This window comes from Prionailurus viverrinus, chromosome B4 (assembly GCF_022837055.1).
Source record: "Prionailurus viverrinus isolate Anna chromosome B4, UM_Priviv_1.0, whole genome shotgun sequence".
Classification (NCBI taxonomy): domain Eukaryota; kingdom Metazoa; phylum Chordata; class Mammalia; order Carnivora; family Felidae; genus Prionailurus; species Prionailurus viverrinus.
In genome coordinates, this window is record NC_062567.1 from 131,484,351 (window position 1) to 131,501,908 (window position 17,558).

The 17,558-nt window shown below is 38.2% G+C and overlaps 3 protein-coding genes across 8 annotated transcripts in view; 1 reads left to right on the forward strand and 2 right to left on the reverse strand.

Annotated features, from left to right (window-relative positions):
- Positions 1-9,393, reverse strand: part of ST13 (ST13 Hsp70 interacting protein) — a 31,838-nt gene extending 22,445 nt beyond the window's left edge. The window contains exons 1-3 of the mRNA XM_047865077.1: positions 9,128-9,393; positions 3,549-3,606; positions 1,699-1,774 (exon numbers count right to left, since the gene is read on the reverse strand). Of these exons, the coding sequence (XP_047721033.1) occupies positions 1,699-1,774; positions 3,549-3,606; positions 9,128-9,237 (244 nt within the window). The 5' untranslated portion in view covers positions 9,238-9,393. The remainder of the gene's footprint in view (positions 1-1,698; positions 1,775-3,548; positions 3,607-9,127) is intronic.
- A 159-nt stretch (positions 9,394-9,552) lies between these two features.
- Positions 9,553-17,558, forward strand: part of XPNPEP3 (X-prolyl aminopeptidase 3) — a 95,790-nt gene continuing 87,784 nt past the window's right edge. For 5 of the 6 annotated variants that reach the window (XR_007153740.1, XR_007153737.1, XR_007153738.1 and 2 more), the window contains exon 1: positions 9,554-9,939. Coding sequence is in view for 1 of the 6 variants with exons in the window: in XM_047865074.1 (XP_047721030.1) it covers positions 9,876-9,939 (64 nt within the window). In the remaining 5 variants the exon portion in view is untranslated. Of the gene's footprint in view, positions 9,940-17,558 lie in introns of all 6 variants that reach the window. The other variant, XM_047865074.1, reaches the window with a different exon arrangement.
- Positions 15,547-16,596, reverse strand: DNAJB7 (DnaJ heat shock protein family (Hsp40) member B7). The gene has a single exon (XM_047865078.1). It carries the CDS (start codon positions 16,468-16,470, stop codon positions 15,547-15,549), a length of 924 nt encoding a protein of 307 aa, XP_047721034.1. The 5' UTR covers positions 16,471-16,596.

Here is a 17,558-nt window from a genome sequence, read left to right on the forward strand (position 1 = left end):
ATAACCAAAACAGTAATAAGAGGTATGTCATAAATTTCATGACAACTGTAATTTGTTACAGCAAAGCAAAACAAAATAACTGGTCTATATAAAAAACTTTTCAAGGGGCGCCTGGGTGGCGCAGTCGGTTAAGCGTCCGACTTCAGCCAGGTCACAATCTCGCGGTCCGTGAGTTCGAGCCCCGCGTCAGGCTCTGGGCTGATGGCTCGGAGCCTGGAGCCTGTTTCCGATTCTGTGTCTCCCTCTCTCTCTGCCCCTCCCCCGTTCATGCTCTGTCTCTCTCTGTCCCAAAAATAAATAAACGTTGAAAAAAAAATTAAAAAAAAAATAATGGGCATTAAGAGACATTTTTAGCAAATAGAGCGAATTTAATGTTTCCTGTTGTCAAAAAAGAATGAAACTGAAATTAGCTACCTGAAGTCAGAATCATCTCAAATGAAAACATTTCAGTCAATTTTTAATGGTAACTGAGCCTGTCACTTTGTCTAATCATAAAACAGCTTACTTCATACAAAAAAAAAAAAAAGAAGGAAAAGCTTTTGGATGAAGAGTTAAGACATTATTATACTAATGGAAATTTTTAGAAAATTACAAGACTAAAAAAGATATTACACAAAAAGTGAAAGATCTTCAATTAAGCCTCCAAACAAGAAGCCCTTTCTAACAGTACCAAAGTTCACTTGGTTCAAAATTTGAAAAATTACAAGTACTCTTCTTTAGCTTTTAGACAGATTCTATGAGTTAGGAGACTGCCCATTTAGAATCTGGGATATGTGTTTATAGTTTCAAAGGACTTCCAAACTTAGGAAGAGACTTTTTGTCAGTTTGCAGCCTAAAAAAAAAGCCCAAACAGAAACAACCAAACTAATGGCATATCATCTCTTCTAAAAGGAACAAGTTTCATCAGTGTGTGTACAAGTACAAATAGGAAAATAATTTTTTGGTATTTGATTCAGTTATTGAAAAACTTAAAAACAGTTTTTATCTTATCACTGGATCTTATCAAAAAAAATTTTTTTAAGTTCATTTATTTTTGAGAAAGACAGAGACAGTGTAAGCAAGGAAAGGAAAGAGAGAGAGGGGGAGAGAATCCCAAACAGGCTCCATGCTGTTAGCAGAGCCTGATGCAGAACTCAACTCATTAAACTGTGAAATCCTGACCTGAGCCAAAGGCTTAACCAACTGAGCCACCCAGGGGCCCTTGGAAAACTTTTACCAAAAAAAAAAAAAACAAAACAAAAAAACAGGGAAAAAACTTTTACATATATTTAAAACTTGGGTATGTTACCCAACTTTTTCAACTACAAATTTCATTAAATTTGAATATAGATCAAATATTTCCAAGAAAAATATAACCTCTAATATCTGCATTGAAATGTGCTGTAAAGATAAAAATACACTCTGGATTTCGAGACGTCGTATGATAAAAAGGAAAATATTTCACTAATAATTTCTCCGTATTGATTACATGTTGAAATGCTAACATTTTAGGTTTGTTAGTTTAGATACATTTATTTGAATTAATTTCATCTGTTTACTTTTTAATTTTTTTTAAATGGCTACTATAAATTGCATTTCATATGTAGCTCAGCTACATTACATTTCTATTAGATAGCCCTGATTTCGTCCATTTAGTAAAAATCAGCACCGGATCTTATCATGAGGTTATCAAATACAAACTAACTACTACCTCCTCACCTAGATCACTTTCCTCACTTGATGGTTCGTCTGTCTTTATGTTTTCCTCCGCCTTCTTACTATCTGTTTTTTCTTCCTAGCAAAGGGAAGGCAAACAACGCTTTCAGTATTTAATAACACACCCAATATATACACACTAATTTATAAAAACTTATATGTAAACTGTTCACATCCGTTGTATTTCAGTTGTTAATGCTCCCTTTCTTGTTCTGTTTTGGTAAACTTTAGTTCTGTTTTCATTTCTTTTTAAATCAAATATAGGTCCAATCCTTCATCCAAACATTTTAGACGAGTTTTAGAATTTAAAAAATATTGCGTTATAGAAGCTAATACAAATGCATATCCCACAGTTATGTTACACCCTCAACAGGCACTGTGGTCTACAACTCTCCATAATCAACACATTACTTCTGCAAAAGAAAGTCTGAGCATTCATAATAAGTGGGATAAAGACTATAAATAGCCTCACATCTGTTTAGATTATGCTTTACTGCCAAACAAACTTACTAAAAATCTTCACAATTTCAAGGGTTTTTGAATTTGGAATTTCAAATAAGGAGCAATGGAACTATAATACACAAATGATGAGAATTCAAAGAATTTCAAAGTGCACATGAGGAAAACCAAATTTCTTTCCCATTCTGTAAGTAACCGCTGTGATTTCTGGCATATCCCATTAGATATTCTCAATGCATATATATAAGACAGCTCTGCACTTTGACCTTTCCATTTAATGATGCTGTGTATCGTAGGCAATAGATCACAATCAGTACACCCGGTCTATTCATACAATTGTATTAGTAAAATTACATAACCAGTTATTTAGGTTTCTCTTTGTAATTCTTAAAAATTGGAATCAAAGCCCTACGTTATTACAAAATATATGTTGAGAATACCATATGCAAGGTGTCAGATGCTTTAGCATATATGCTGAATAAGACCAGGTAGAATTCCAAATCAGAATATTTTGCTACAAAAATATTTTAGCAGAAATAGATTAAATATAATTTTGTCTTCATACACGTTTACCACATGGTAAAATATCCTATTTCGGTATCCTACCAAAAGTATCCTATCAGAAACTACTAAACTCACAAATGATTCCTCTAAAAAAAGAATAACTACTTTGAAGGCTTTTGCTGAAGTTCTCTTATATCACTTGCTCAAAGACAGAACTTCTGATTTCATATCTAAATAGATAAACCTTGTTTAAGGTTCTAAATAATAAAATAAATTTTCTTATCAACTTCTAATCAGTAAACTTGGGGATTTTAGACATAAAAGCCCAAAATAGGAGAAATAAGAATTCTGAAGGAAGCATTCTTAAGAGTATACCCACCCCCATCACTAAATTTCAGCTACTGCCAAACTCCTCCTGATCTTACTCACCTTTTTGGCAAATATGTTAAAGCAACATCATGACTCATAACTTAGAAATATCCCTGAGGTGGTATGGCAGAAAAACTTAAGAACTACTGATTTGGGCTATTTTTCATTTACTTTGCAAGTATTAATTAAGTACCCACAATACACAAAACCCTGTGCTAGGTGCTAACCATAGAATGATGATGAAGACTACAAAATGCATACAATCACAGAGCTTACCACCCACAGGTCATGCATATAACACACACAGAACATTTACTCCCAAACGTGGTGAACGTTCAACCCTGGTGTTAAATCAGATGCCAGACACTTGATGTCCGAATAGAAATTTTACAAAGATCTTATCTCCAAGAGATCCTAAAGAAACCAGGAGTGGTAATTTGAGAGCAGCACTTTAAAAACACCTGTAAGACACTTCATATACAATTTTATTGCTAAACATACAAATGAAATTCATAACTTACCTTGATATTGTCTTCTGATTTAGTTTTATGAGTAGCAGGTGGTATTTTACCCCCCATGCTTGAGGAAGATGAGAAAAAAAGATACTTGTTTAGAAAACTAAAATTCACTGAGCCAAGCAACATTATTTATGCTGGAAAGAAAAGACACAGATGATTATCTTTTCAAACCTTTAAGAGTAAACTCAATTAATTTGAATGCCTCAGTATTTTTTAATCGTAAAATTTTATCTATTTAGCAAGCTGGTTTTTTTTTTAACTTTTTTATATTAATTTATTTTTGAGAGACAGAGAGAGACAGCATGAGCAGGGGAGGGGCAGAGAGAGGGGGGGACACAGAATCAGAAGCAGGCTCCAGGCTCCGAGCTGTCAGCACAGAGCCCGATGAGGGGCCTGAACCCACGAACCATGAGATCATGACCTGACCCAGTCGGACGCTTAACCGACTGAGCCACCCAGGCGCCCCAATTTAGCCAACTGGTTAATGAAAATCTAACCCTTTCTTCGCCTCACTTAGCCTAATAAAAACATAATTACATAGCCGGTCTGTGCCCATTCCCAGAAGAAAAGAGGCAGAAAACACGTTAATGACAAAATCATTTGTACAGGTATACTGAATCCAAAACTTCAACTTTAGTAAGAGCTCACTTAAATTCAAATAAGCAGTTTATGAAATGATTATGAAATCACAGTATAATTCAAAATGTTTCCTCTGACTGGGACCTACAAGGATTCTTTCTGCTTATATTCAAATGCCCCTCACAGTATAAATTTTCTCCTTATCCCTTCCCACAATCCACCGATTAATACTTCCCCTTGGCCTTGCAAGTCCTTCTTTTCCAAACATTCTAAGGCAACACCATGAATCATACACAAATAACTTTAATACAAGAAGGTAAAAGATTATGAAGAATTAGTGCTATATGCTCCATTTGGGGCAGACTCTGAAGCATATGGGCCCCAGGAAGCAGTCCAGTGACTAAAATGTTAAATGGATTAAGGGCCTCCAGGATAGTGAAAGCTGGAGATCACGAAGACTTAACTAAAAATTTGCCTTGAAAAAAGATTAAGTTTCATGTAAAATAGGAGATATATTAACTTGGAAAACAAAAAGGAATCTACTTCAGAACACCCTTAAGGATTGATTCTTTATAACTAGAGTTCTATATCCATGTTTACATTCATTTCAGGTGGGTGGAATTTCTGGACATAGGGTATGTGTATGCTGGATTTAAATGGATACTGGTTCCCCAAAGTTCTACCAATTTATACTTCTATCAGCGGTGCCTAAGAATTCCAGTTGTTCCACAACTTGGCCAACACTTAGCTATTGTCCGTCTTAAATTTTTAGTCATTCTGATAGATGTACAGTGGTATCCCATTGTAGTTGAGTCTCTTTTCACTTATTTGTCAGCCATCTGCATAGCCTTTTTTGTAAAATTCAACTCTCCTCCAGCTATTAGATTGTCACATTTATCTGTAGGTGTTTGTATACTCTGCATACAAGCCCTCTGTCAGTTTTATGTGCTGCAAATAGCTTCTCTCACCTGTGGCTTGTCTTTTCACTTACACTGGAGCCAACAAGAAACAAACCTAGAAATCTAAAACAGTAAATGCAGGGGCACCTGGATGGCACAGTTTGTTAAGCATCTAACTCTTGATTTCAGCTCAGGTCACAATCTCAGGGTTCTGTGAGTTCAAACCCTTCAACAGGCTCTGCGCTGACAGTACAGAGCCTGCTTGGGATTCTCTCTTTCCCACTCACTCTGCCCCTACCCCGCTTGTATGCTCTCAATCTCTCTCTCAAAATAAGCAAACAACAACAACAAAACAAAATAGCAAATGCAATAACAAAGTCTGGAATTTCTTGTTAAGCACCAATCAAGAGAAATGTGCACACTTTTCCCATTCTGTTCCACAGAAGTTACAAAAAAATCTTCACTTAGTACCTTTCACAACAAAATTCTTTAAAATTCTAATCTACAGAGAAACTGCTTTTCAAAAGAGCACAGTAATCAAATGACAGTTCTTTGCAGTTAAATTTTAATGAAGACACATGGCCTCTCTTAAGGCCATGTTTTTTCCCTAAGTTACGAAATGCAACATTCAGGAATGTACTGAGGTACACATTCAAACGCAGCCGTGACAGTCTAACCTACATTAAAATTTGGGGAAGGGCCAGTCTTGCCAAGAAATGCGTTAAGCTAAATCTAATCCTCAGGAAAGATGAGACAAACCCAAATTGAGGGAAATTATCCAAAATAATTGGTCTGTAATATGCAAAACTGCCAAGGTCATGAAAGTCAAGAAATGACTGAAGAATTCTTTCAGAATAGATATTAGGAGTCATAAACAATAAAGTACAACATATAATTCTGAGGATTTGATAGCATTAATGCAGGATTCTTAGTTTCCTAGTTTGATGATTACACTGTACAGACTGTCCTTGTTTGTGGGAAATACACAAAGGTGCTGGGGGCACAACACTGGGAATAGTTTCAGGAAACATATCATTTGTATCGTACTTGCGATTTTCCTGCAAGTTTCAAAAAAAATTTTTTTTCATTTTTAAAACTGGAGGGGAGGGAACACAAGGTTTATTCACAAGCTACATACAGTTTCTCACATTCTGAATTCTAGTTACCTGTCAGAAGATTAACACCAATTTATATGTACAGAAATTTCATTTAATGCTTCCGAGATTTAAAACAAGCTAGTTCCCTGCCCAACAGTGCAAACTGGGCTTTGCCAGTATAGTCTTTTATGCTGCCAACTAGAGCTAGTGCAGAGACCTTCCTCATACGGAATCACACAAGACCTCATTCATAATTTCCTTCATTTGATACATACCAATTGCTTTAAGCAATAGTTACTTAGGCACCTGTACAAAAACACTGGGTGTTACATTCTAAACTCATTGAGACTAGAAATGCAACCTGTTCATTTAATATATTTACTGAAAAGCCATATGCCAAACACTGTGCTGGAGATTAGAATACAAAGATACTCCCTTTGATCTTAAATCACCATAGAATGAAATAATAAAACAGTGTCAAACAATGCTGCTTCCTTTAAAAAAACATCCCAAAACATATTTGTTGAAAAGATCATAGTCTCCCAGGATCCTCAATGACTAATAAGACAAAAAAATTTCTGCTTCGTATTTCCCTTTGTCCCATTGAAAAAGCTCTTGTTGGGGCATATGGGTGGCTCAGTCGGTTGAGGTCAGCTCAGGTCATGAGATCACGGCTCATGAGTTCGAGCCCTGCATAGGGCTCTGTACTGACAGCTCAGAGCCTGGAGCCTGCTTCGGATTCTGTGTCTCCCTCTCTGTCCCTCCCATGCTTGCACCGTCCCTCTCTCTCTCTCTCAAAAATAAACATTTTTTAAAAGGAAAAAAAAAAAAAAAAGAAAAGGCTGTTAAATAAATTTTTAACACCAAATAAAATTTTAAGCTATAAACAATGGTAGAAATTCTGGCAAATAAGCAAATAGACTAAATAAATTGTTCTTTAATGTCTAAGCCAGGGTACCTACAACTAATCTAGTATGAACAGAGAACTCTGAAATGGTTGCAACTTGGGGAGCTCTAAAAGTAGGATTAGGTTTAGGAATATTCCTGGGCCCAGAAATCTCCACATTCAGCCCAATCTTCTATAATCCTGCACTTAAGAAGGATGACGTGAAGTCAGAGAGAAATTGATGTACTTCAAGCAAAGGCCTCAAAGCCTACAAAAATTTTAATTTAGATTAAAATAAAGAGATAACAAAAGCTTCAGAATAGGGCCCCTACACGTGCCAAGATGCCTCATCCCAAAATGAAACCAAAAATTTAGGATGCCACATGAAAAGTATAAATGGAAAAAAAAAAAAAAAAGTATAAATGGAACCAGGAAAAAAATCCTGGAATTACCAATGTGAAATGTTAAAAAAAAAAAAAAAAAGATACATTAAGTATTTTCTGGAAATAATGTCTGACAATATTTTCCAGACCTTAAACTAGAATTCTCTACACAGCCATAATCACTCCAGCACAAGTTACATTGTTTTTAAGGACGTTTTAACCTTTTCTTCACAGCTCCCTTTTTCCTCTTGAGCAGTGGAACAAAACATTGTATACACTCAGTATAATGTTCACTCTTGATGCCAAGTATTAAACTTCCCTGTGGTATATATGCCTGCTTTACCTGGAATTTTAGAAACAACTTAATTGTAGGCTCTTTCCTTTAATGACTAAATATAAGAGAATAAAAGCATACTCACGTGTCAAGTGAGACACTGAAATTGTCAACTTAGTAAGAAGAAAGAACCAAAATCTAGGCCTAAATTCCTAGTCCTGAAATTAGCATCTTGTAGGTTTTTCTGTTACAAAACGGTATTCTTGTTAGCTATTGTCAATAATAGTTACGTTACTACAGTAAGTGTTCTCGGAATCTTACACTAATAGCATGAGCAAAATCTTACAGTAGTTCAAAAACTGGAGAAGTAAAAGACTGAGAAGCTTCTCAGAGAAAAAAAATTGTACCACTATATACACCGCTGACAAACTTTAACTTAAGCTTCTTCCTTAGAAGAGTTTGTTGAAAAAAACATTCTTTCAGGTATTTGGTAATCGTGTGTCCCTCCTCCCCTATGAAAAGATCAATGTTCAGAGTAGTACCTCTGAGTCACGTTGCCTTGCACTGTCGCTATTATCACCATGAGGTGCGATTTGTGCCTGTGTTGCATCTTTTAAATTCCTCACCACTAATAGTGATTTTTAAAAATCATCTCGGGGAAGATTTCCCTTTCTCCCTTAAGTTCCCCTCCAATATGCAAAATATTAATCTCTATTATATGGTAAATATTACGACAAATTTCCGCATTTATTATACTGTTTCCAAGCATCTGGCACAACGCCTACTCAATTCCGCGCACGTAGCGAAGTACTCCAGATTTAAGAATAACAAGAATAGATCATGGCTACATGCTGGTCCTCGAAAAATCATTTTTCAAGTGTTAAGTGTGATGGCACTGCTACTACGGAGATACAGTGATTCCCAAAATAATTCTACGCAGTTAGAATCGCTGTAAATTTAAAGGTAGCCAAACAGTGTTACCATTTTTATTACAACTCATTATATAACAAGTTATCATTATTGCAACACTATTTAAAGACGTAGTGCGTAAAATAGCTATGTGTCACTGAGACCTTTTAAACAGGACGCCCGAGATTTCAAGAAAACTCTACGCGAAAGAGAAATCTTGCAGCTCCCCTTCCCCACCACCACGTCTACAGTGTCCCAAGTCCCTGCAATCGTCTGCATTTATATTTGGATCAAGACACACCCCGGACGACCTCAGGGTGAGGGGACCCAGCTGTGCCCCCCCCCCCCCCGCCTCTGTACTATCTACGCTTCCCGGTCCTCCATTAGCCCCTGAAGTCGCCTTCCTTTCCTGGCCAGGGAGAGCCACAAAGAGGAGGCAACTCAGCAGGCCTCGCGGCAGAGCTCCCCGCTCGTCCTCCCCGCGCCAGCTGCGGCCCAACTCCCCCTCCGGCCGTCCCTCTTCCCACCCCCAACGGTCCTCGGCCTGGGTCTCACCTCTCCACCCACTCCCGCAGGAAGCGCATTTCCTCGGTGTGCAGAACGCTCGGATCCTGCTTACACATTTTCACGAAGGCCCGAAGCTCGCTCACTTTGCGGGGGTCCATGGTCCAGAAGCGACGGCGGGCGGCGGACGCAGCTAAGGTTGCGGCCCGATTCCAGGCGCAGGTACTAGCCCAGCGTCACCGTGGGGAAGGGGGCGGCTGCCGCGAGACAGAACAGACTAGAACCTCCCCGGCCGCTGGCTCCTCCTACCCAACGGTCTCGTGACCCCGGGTCCTTCGCCTGTTCATTCCTACTCCCTCCACCTCTGCTCCTGCGCACTGCCTAGAACCTTCTAGAAGTATGGCTGTTCAGGCTGTTGCCTGCCTGTACGCCCGCATTCTTATATTCTAAATGCTGACCCAGTTCTCTGGGTGCATCAATCCCCCCACACGGTGCTTTTAAGAAGACGAGAAATATCAGCCCCTGCTGGTAGTCATTTAGAATCGGGCATCCTATGCGTACCGGCATTTAATGGAGCACGACGACCTGGCGCCAAATGGGCTCTCTATCAGGAAGGCAATCATAGCGCTAAGGCGTGACGTCATCATTCAGCGCCGCTGGGGGGAAGGAAAGCCCCGCGAGCGGCGCCGGCCGGAAGGGGAGGGGTGTTTGGCTTGGTTTCCTGGCGACACAGCTCCGCGGCCCGTTGCTTCTCTGGCTGTTTTCCTTTTATCCTTCCTGCCGCGTGTGCGAGGCCGTCATGTCTTGGTTGCTGTCAGCAGCTAAGCTGGTTCCCGCCGTAGCAACCGCCCGCTGCCTCTCAGGTTAGACTCACCTCCCACGGTGTCCCTTCCGGGGCTTGCTCTCTGAGAAACCTGAGGCGCCCTAGAGGAATCCAAGTTGGTCTCTGGGAATCCCTGGTTCGGCGGACCATTCTCGTGCTGGGGCTTCCACTCCCAAACCCTTTGTGCGCTCCTCGGATTTCTTTTTTACCTGCTGCTCCTGGAAAAGGGTGGGCCCTGTTCTCCCTACCGTTAAGGTATTCTGGGAAGCTGGAATGACTGCCGAGAGAAAGTGTGTGCCATCCCCCAGAGGGGCTGTCTTCAAAGTTACTCGGACTCCCAGACGTTGTCTCAGTTATCACTTGCTTAGGTGACAAAGTGTCTCACATCAAGTAGCTCTTGCTTTTGTTAGGTTATCGAAAATCCTGTTTTCGTGTTTTCAAAGAATGGCTTGAGAGCTGTCTACAGAATGTACAAGAAACATGTTTAGTAATACAAATCATTTGAGCAGTTCCTCTCGGAAGAGGTAATGCTTGGAGATACTCCCTGGGCTTTTCAATGTCTGTCTGAAAGCCCTGTTGGTAAAGGCAAGATGAAGGAGTCCAGGAATAATGGGGACCATTCTTTTAGGGTGTACCCTTTCGTGAACAATTAATCTGATGAACATAAACCTCGATCAGTGAAAGCTGAATTATCTACCCTGCGGGCGGATCTGCCGTTGGATCATATTTCAGGGTTTTTGGCCAATAGGTGAACGGTGTGTGAACCAGAGCATGTGGTATTTGAAATCAAATCTATGTCTTGGAACATATTTGTTACATTGATGTACTTTAATTTATTGAAAATGGGGTGGTAATTATATCTAGATTTCTTCCTGTAAAAAATAAAAAAGTAACCATTGTCCCGTGCACAGAACTTGCTCTTTGGTTCTAATAGTTAAGCTACAGAAAGCTGTCCTCCATGGGAGTAGATGAATACATTTGGAGTTCATCTTAATCACAGAGCCTTGTGACTTTTTTTTTTTTTTTTTTTTTTTTTTTGGATTTGTTGAGGCTTTGTGTAAAACCTTATTAATGAAAGTTTAGGACTAGATACTGGAGCATACATGCTAAGATCGTTGAAAAATGTATTCATTGTGCTTCAGTTTGCCTCAATGCAGGAAGTAAATTTAACCGCTTCTTACCATTAATATCATAATATGTATTGGCATTTTGACTGGATAAGATCTCCTTGGATCTTCACAAGTTATAAGTTAGGGTAGGTATTCTCAATTTATGGATGGGGAACTGAAAGTAACACAGGATCACAAGTTGCAAGTCAGAAATTTTAATTGTGTAATTACCATCTAGTCCTTTTTCTGTTGTACCACCATTAGGTCTTAACTCTGGCTTAGTAGAGGCCTTTTGGAACTTTTTATTGAGCCAGAAAGAATGTTCTCTTCCTTCAATAACTTTGTAGCAGTCTTTGTGGATGAATCTGCATTTCCGTGGAGTTGCTCACTATCTAGTCAGAATGATGGATAAGCGATAGATAAATGACAGTATAACAATGGATTGTAATAGTCTTGACTCACGTGACTTAGGGGCTCAAGAAAGGCAGTAATGGATTTTTTTTTTTAAATGTCATTTTGGGATTTTACTAAGTTTCAGAGTTTAAAAATTCTACTGACTTGAGGTGCTCGTAAATAGACTTTTGAATGTCTGTGGTGCTCTTGGTTGCTGTTTAGAAAGACTCTGGGTACAGAGCCTTTGAGTAGAGTATTGGGTACAATAGGAAACTTTGAATAAGTAGAGAATAATTTTTTAAAAGCCTGTTTGCAGTTAATTCTTTCAACAAACATGGAGCACCACACATGAATATAGAGCATAGTTTCTACCATCATGGGAGACAAAAAAGCAAGTAATTGTAGTATAACATACTAAATTTAGTAACAGTGCTGTGGAGAAGGAAAAAGTGATAGATGTTTCCTGACAGCAGGGAGGGGCCAAGAGGTAACGTAGGGCATGCCCTTAAATATTAGGAGATATTTGAGACTTGAAAAAAGGCTTTTACCAAGCAGACTAGAGTGACGTAGCCATCCTGGCAGGGGGAGCATATGCAAAGGCATGGAACAAAGCTTTGCAATCATCAGTAAGCCTGGGGGAGCTTTTTTGAAATATGGTCCTAGGCATGTTAGCAGGTGTTAAACCAAAATGGTTCTGTGGTTAAATAAGTTTGGGGAAAGCTGCATTTCATCATGCACATAATAGACTAATTCTGAGTCTCTAAGAAAGAAGTGTATTTGGCAGTAATTTGCAAGCTGAATTTGACCATGGGGCCCTTTTTCTGTGATGAGTCTTGAATTTTTTATCCCTTAGAACACAAAAGATGTATAGGGTGAGGTGATTAAAAAACCAAGTTGGGGGATGACTGGGTGGCTCAGCCGGTTAAGCATCCAACTTTGGCTCAGGTCATGATCTCATGGTTCATGGGTTCAAGCCCCACTTCAGACTCTGTGCTGACAGATCAGAGCCTGAAGCCTGCTTCAAATTCTGTACCTCCTCTCTACGCCCCTCCCCTGCTTGTGTTCTCTCTCTCAAACAAACAAACAAACAAACAAACAAACCAAGTTGGGAGGAAAAGGAGGTTGTTGGCTCATGAAGGGTCTTGTTATTTCCACACTTCTGGGCAGTGGGAAACCATTGAGTAACTTTAAGCTATTGAGTAAGACTAAGTCTGAATTTTTAAGAGTGGAAAATGGACTGAAGGGTATGTCAGTCATTCTTATATTTTTAGAGATGCTGGTTTTGGTTTTGTTACTGGAAAATTGCGTTTTTTCCAACCCTGAGTTGTCCCACATACATGACAGATACTTAACTAAATACCACATTTTATAAAAGTAACATTTAAAATACTTTAAGCTTTTATGATTTTATTTTCTGAAAATAAGTTTTAAATGCAAATTGTCCCCAGACCTTTCTATAGAATTTCCTATCTACCAACCAACACAAAGTTAAACAAAAGCCCTCATTTTGCTATAGCAGTCATTTAAAGAGTAGATGTTATAATCTTTTTTGGTTTCCAGATTTATTGCATTGCTAAATGCCACTGAACTGTATTTTGCCAAAGGTGATTGAGTTTTAGTTTTGCTTGATTATTTGTTCCCATCTTTTAGTCACATTAAAATTTGCAGTCATTACATTTCTAAATGATAAAAGATTAAAATATAATCTTTTTGCTAAAAAAGAAAAAAACTTAAGAATTCAATGACAAGGAATATGCAGGATGCAAGTTAAGAAATTATTTTCAGTTAATAAATTCAGGCATCTCAAATGCAGCATGTCCAAAACTCAACACCTGTGGTCCTATCTGAGATAATAGCAAATCCCTTTTTTCAGTTGCTAAAGCCAAAAACCTTGACTCCTGTCATGCCCAATATTCAGCCTATCAGTAAATTCCGTTTGGCCCTACTTTTAGACTATATCCAGAATTTGATCACTCTTTCCCCCACCTACGTCCATCACCCTGGACCAAGCTATTACAGACTCTGCCTGAATTCCAGCAATAGCCTGATTTCCCTGTTTGTACATCTGCTTACTTTGAGTCTTTTCTTGATGACAGCAGCCAGAGTGGACCTGTTGAAATATGTCAGTTTGTCATTCTTCTGCTCAGAGCCTTTAAGTGGCTTCTCGTCCCACCTATAATAACAAAGTCCATAATGTGATCTAGCAGTACCTGCATAATCTGACCTCCTGTTACCTAATTTCATCTGCTTGTTCTCTTAATCATTCACAATGATCTCTTTGAGCCTCAAACACACCTTACACATTCTGCATTAGAGACATTTCACTTGCTGTTCCTTCTCCTATAATTCTCTTTCACTTCATATCCAAATGGCTAACTCCTTCACTTTCTTTACATCTTTACAAAGATGTTAGCCATCACTTTTCCCTCAGTACCTTAACTAAAATTTCAACCCTCCTACTCCAAAACTTATGTCCCCTATTCTTACTTTATTTTGTTTTCCTTAACACCTATGACTGTCATATTTTATTTAGTATTTGTTTATTGTCTTTCTCCAGCTTTAAACTCCATGACAGCTAAGGTTTTTCGTGTCTGCTCATTACTGTATCCCAAGTACCTGACAAACCGTAGGTACTCAAAAAATACCATTGAATGAATGAATGAATGAATAAAACTCGTAGGCGGAAAAGTAATATATTTTGAAAATGAAATAGAGGAAACTAAGAAGTGATTGTGTTGAAATTAAACTAAGCTCATTTAAAATGTCTGAAAACATTTAGCTAAGACCACTTGCTCAATATCTGATGTAACTCATTTTTCTTCCATTGTAACCTTAAACTATAGTGGGTAGAGATGTTTTAGAGTAATGTATTTGTAGATCCTTTGTACGTGGTATATACTAAAAAAGAAAATAGAAAGTTTCCTATCTGGAGTGCGTCACTGGTGGCCTGCCATACATGATATAGCCACATTGCTCTGAGAAATCCAGGATAAGTCTAGCTTTCTTTTTTAATTGTGGTAAAATACACATAACATAAAATTTACCATGTTAATTGTTTTAAAATATATATTGTGAAACAGACCACCAAACAACACCTCTCCCTCCCTTGCCTCAGTAACTACGATTCTACTTTGTTTTTATGAACTTCTTACCTTATGTAAGTAGAATCATAAGGTATTTTGTCTTTATGGCTGGCTTATTTCACTTACCGTAATGTTTCAAAGTTTACCTATCTTGTAGCATTTAACAGGGTTTCCTTTTTAAAGCTGAAAAGGGCCGCCTGGGTGGCTCAGTCAGTTAAGCGTACGACTTCAGCTCAGGTCATGATCTCGCGGTTCATGAGTTCAAGCCCCGCGTTGGGCTCTGTGGTAACAGCTCAGAGCCTAGAGCCTGCTTCGGATTCTGTGTGTGTCTCTCTCTCTCTCTCTCTCTGCCCCTCCCCCACTCACGCTCTATCTCTCTCTGTCTCAGAAATAAATAAATGTAAAAAAAAATTTTTTTTAATAAAAAAAAAAAGCTGAGTAATATCCCACTATATGCATGTATATTCATTCATTGATATTTGGGTTGCTTCCACCTCTTGGCTGTTGTGAATAGGTGCTACTGTAAACATGGGAATGCAAATATAACTCTGGCTATTTTTAACTTAAGAGAAAATACTTTATACTTTAATTTTTGTTTATAATGTACTTATGTATAAAATGCTCTACCTCTATTGGAAAAAAGTCATTTCATGAATAATTATATAGTCTGAATCTGTACATCGTAATAAATTTTTAGCTCCTAATGCGGTACATATTTCAGGAGTTTGTATAGTTGTTTTAAATAGATAAAAGGAATGAAATAGATCATGAATTCTGCTAAAGAAAAACTCTATGATTTGTAAATGTTCAGCTCAGAAATAGTAAAATAGTATTTCCTGTTTTCCAAATTCTTAACATCACTGTCGCCACAAACTCGTCTTTTTCTGACATACCTACTCCAAACAACACTGACCACAGGTCCACAATCCTGTTAAACATGTTAAAAACATAACATTAGTATAGTTCTAAACAAATGTTATCTACAAAACTCTGTGATTAACAAAAACACACAAAGAGTCACATTCAATTGTTATATGAACATAATGTGTCTGAAGAGTCAATTTAACAATTCCTTTTGGTTGACTTCTGCACCTCTTTATGCTTCTTTTTTTTCCTCTTACCACCTTCTTTGAATCCTGCTGAGAAAATAGAGGGATCCCAGTTGCTGGTGACCCAAGGTATATCTTGCTCATCATTGTCCACAAAAGTATGTTGAGTTACATGTTTGGGTCTGAAGTACTTTGGTGAATAATTGTTGAATAACTGTCTTCTCCAGCTGCATTCTTCTGCAAAGCCCTCTTCATCTGCCACACCATTTATAAGGAAGGACTTCAGTTCGCCATCATCTTCAACTTCTCTTTCTTGATCATTCTCGATAATTCTCTGTGTATTTGTATTTTTGCCATTAACAGTTTTACCCGAAGTTTTAACAGATCTGTAGTTGCCCATCCTACTATTATCAGATGCCAACGAGGAGAATGAATTAAGGCCCTCATGGCCCGGTGAACCATATGGTATATATCCTGTAGCATATGAAGAAAATCTCTCAAAAACTGGATATTCACTGGAGGTAGCGAAGAAGGATCTTGTACCACTGCTTCCATAGGAGCCTCTTGGACTATTTAAAAGGTCCTCAAGTGAGTCTTCAAAGAAATGAAATGAAAATGGATCCCTTTCACCAAAAATTTCTCTAAAGACATCATCTGGCTTACGAAATGTGAAGCCATACTCAAAAGAATCATCAAAATGACTTCTGCTTCCACCATTTAATCCTTCCTGGCCATATTTGTCATAAATGTCCCGTTTTTCATTATTTGATAATACTTCATATGCCTCAGCTACTTCTTTGAATTTTCTCTCAGCTTCTTCTTTATTTTCTGGATTTTTATCAGGGTGCCATTTAAGTGCCACTTTACGATAAGACTTTTTAATGTCCTCAGGTGAAGCATATCTCTGCACTCCTTGAACTTCATAGTAATCCACCATGTTTTAACAGGTCATTGGAAAGGGGTGTTCTGGGTCTGAGTAGTGAGAACTGTAGTTTCCTCTCAGCTGGAGCACTCCTGGTGGTGGGGGTGGAGGCAGTGACTGCAAATAGGCACTTTTTACATTGAAGACAATGTTACTACCATGGACACTGCTAGGAGACATTAGGATACTGATTTTGTGGCAAGCAGAGTTACCAGCTTATGTCAGAGAGGTTTGCATTATGGTGTCATTCCGGGGTTGGGGTAGGGACTAGACCTTCCAAATAAAGCTACTCCAGAGTCATACCAGACCATCCTGAACCCTCAGGACTATTTCCTCTATATTTCCCTGGAAGTCTCCAACAGTGCCTCATAAACTAGTGGAACCTGTTGTTGATAGCCACAGCATGCCCCTTGCATGATAGGACCTTCAGGCTGCTGAGCCTTAATAACTTCCCAGTTCTGTGATTTGGCTTTGAAAAATGAAGAAATTGAGAACTACACGAAAAAGTATTCAAATAGTTGACATAATTTATTTCAGTCAAGAGACAATTGTACTGGAAACAAACAACTTGATTACGGTATAATAAGGGCTATGATGGGGGAAGCACTGGATGCTAAGCAATCATATGAGAGACACCTAGCCCAGACTTGGGGTGATTCCTGAGGAAGGAGCATAATATACAAGCTTTCTGCATGCCAGTATTGAATCATTTGAGATGACAGTATCTTTACCCACTTAAAAGTTTACAATTTTAAAACACGTAAAGGTTTTGAAAGTTGTACACTTATGTATTCAGTATATATTATTGAATTTCTACTTTGTGCAAGGCACAGTTTTAACCACTGATGATAATGACATTAAAAAAATAGCAATTTTCATGGTGTTTTCATTAATGAAGTATAAATAATAAATGATTTGAGATAATGTGATATGTACTCCCCCTCAAAAAAAAAAATGGTAGTGTGATGGGGGCAGAGAGCTACTCTAGATTGGTTTTTCAATTCCCTGTAGTATATATGTCTACATGTATGTATGGTATACACATGATTGTATTTGCTTGCTATTGAAAATAATAACAAGAATAATAAAATCATCTGAGTACC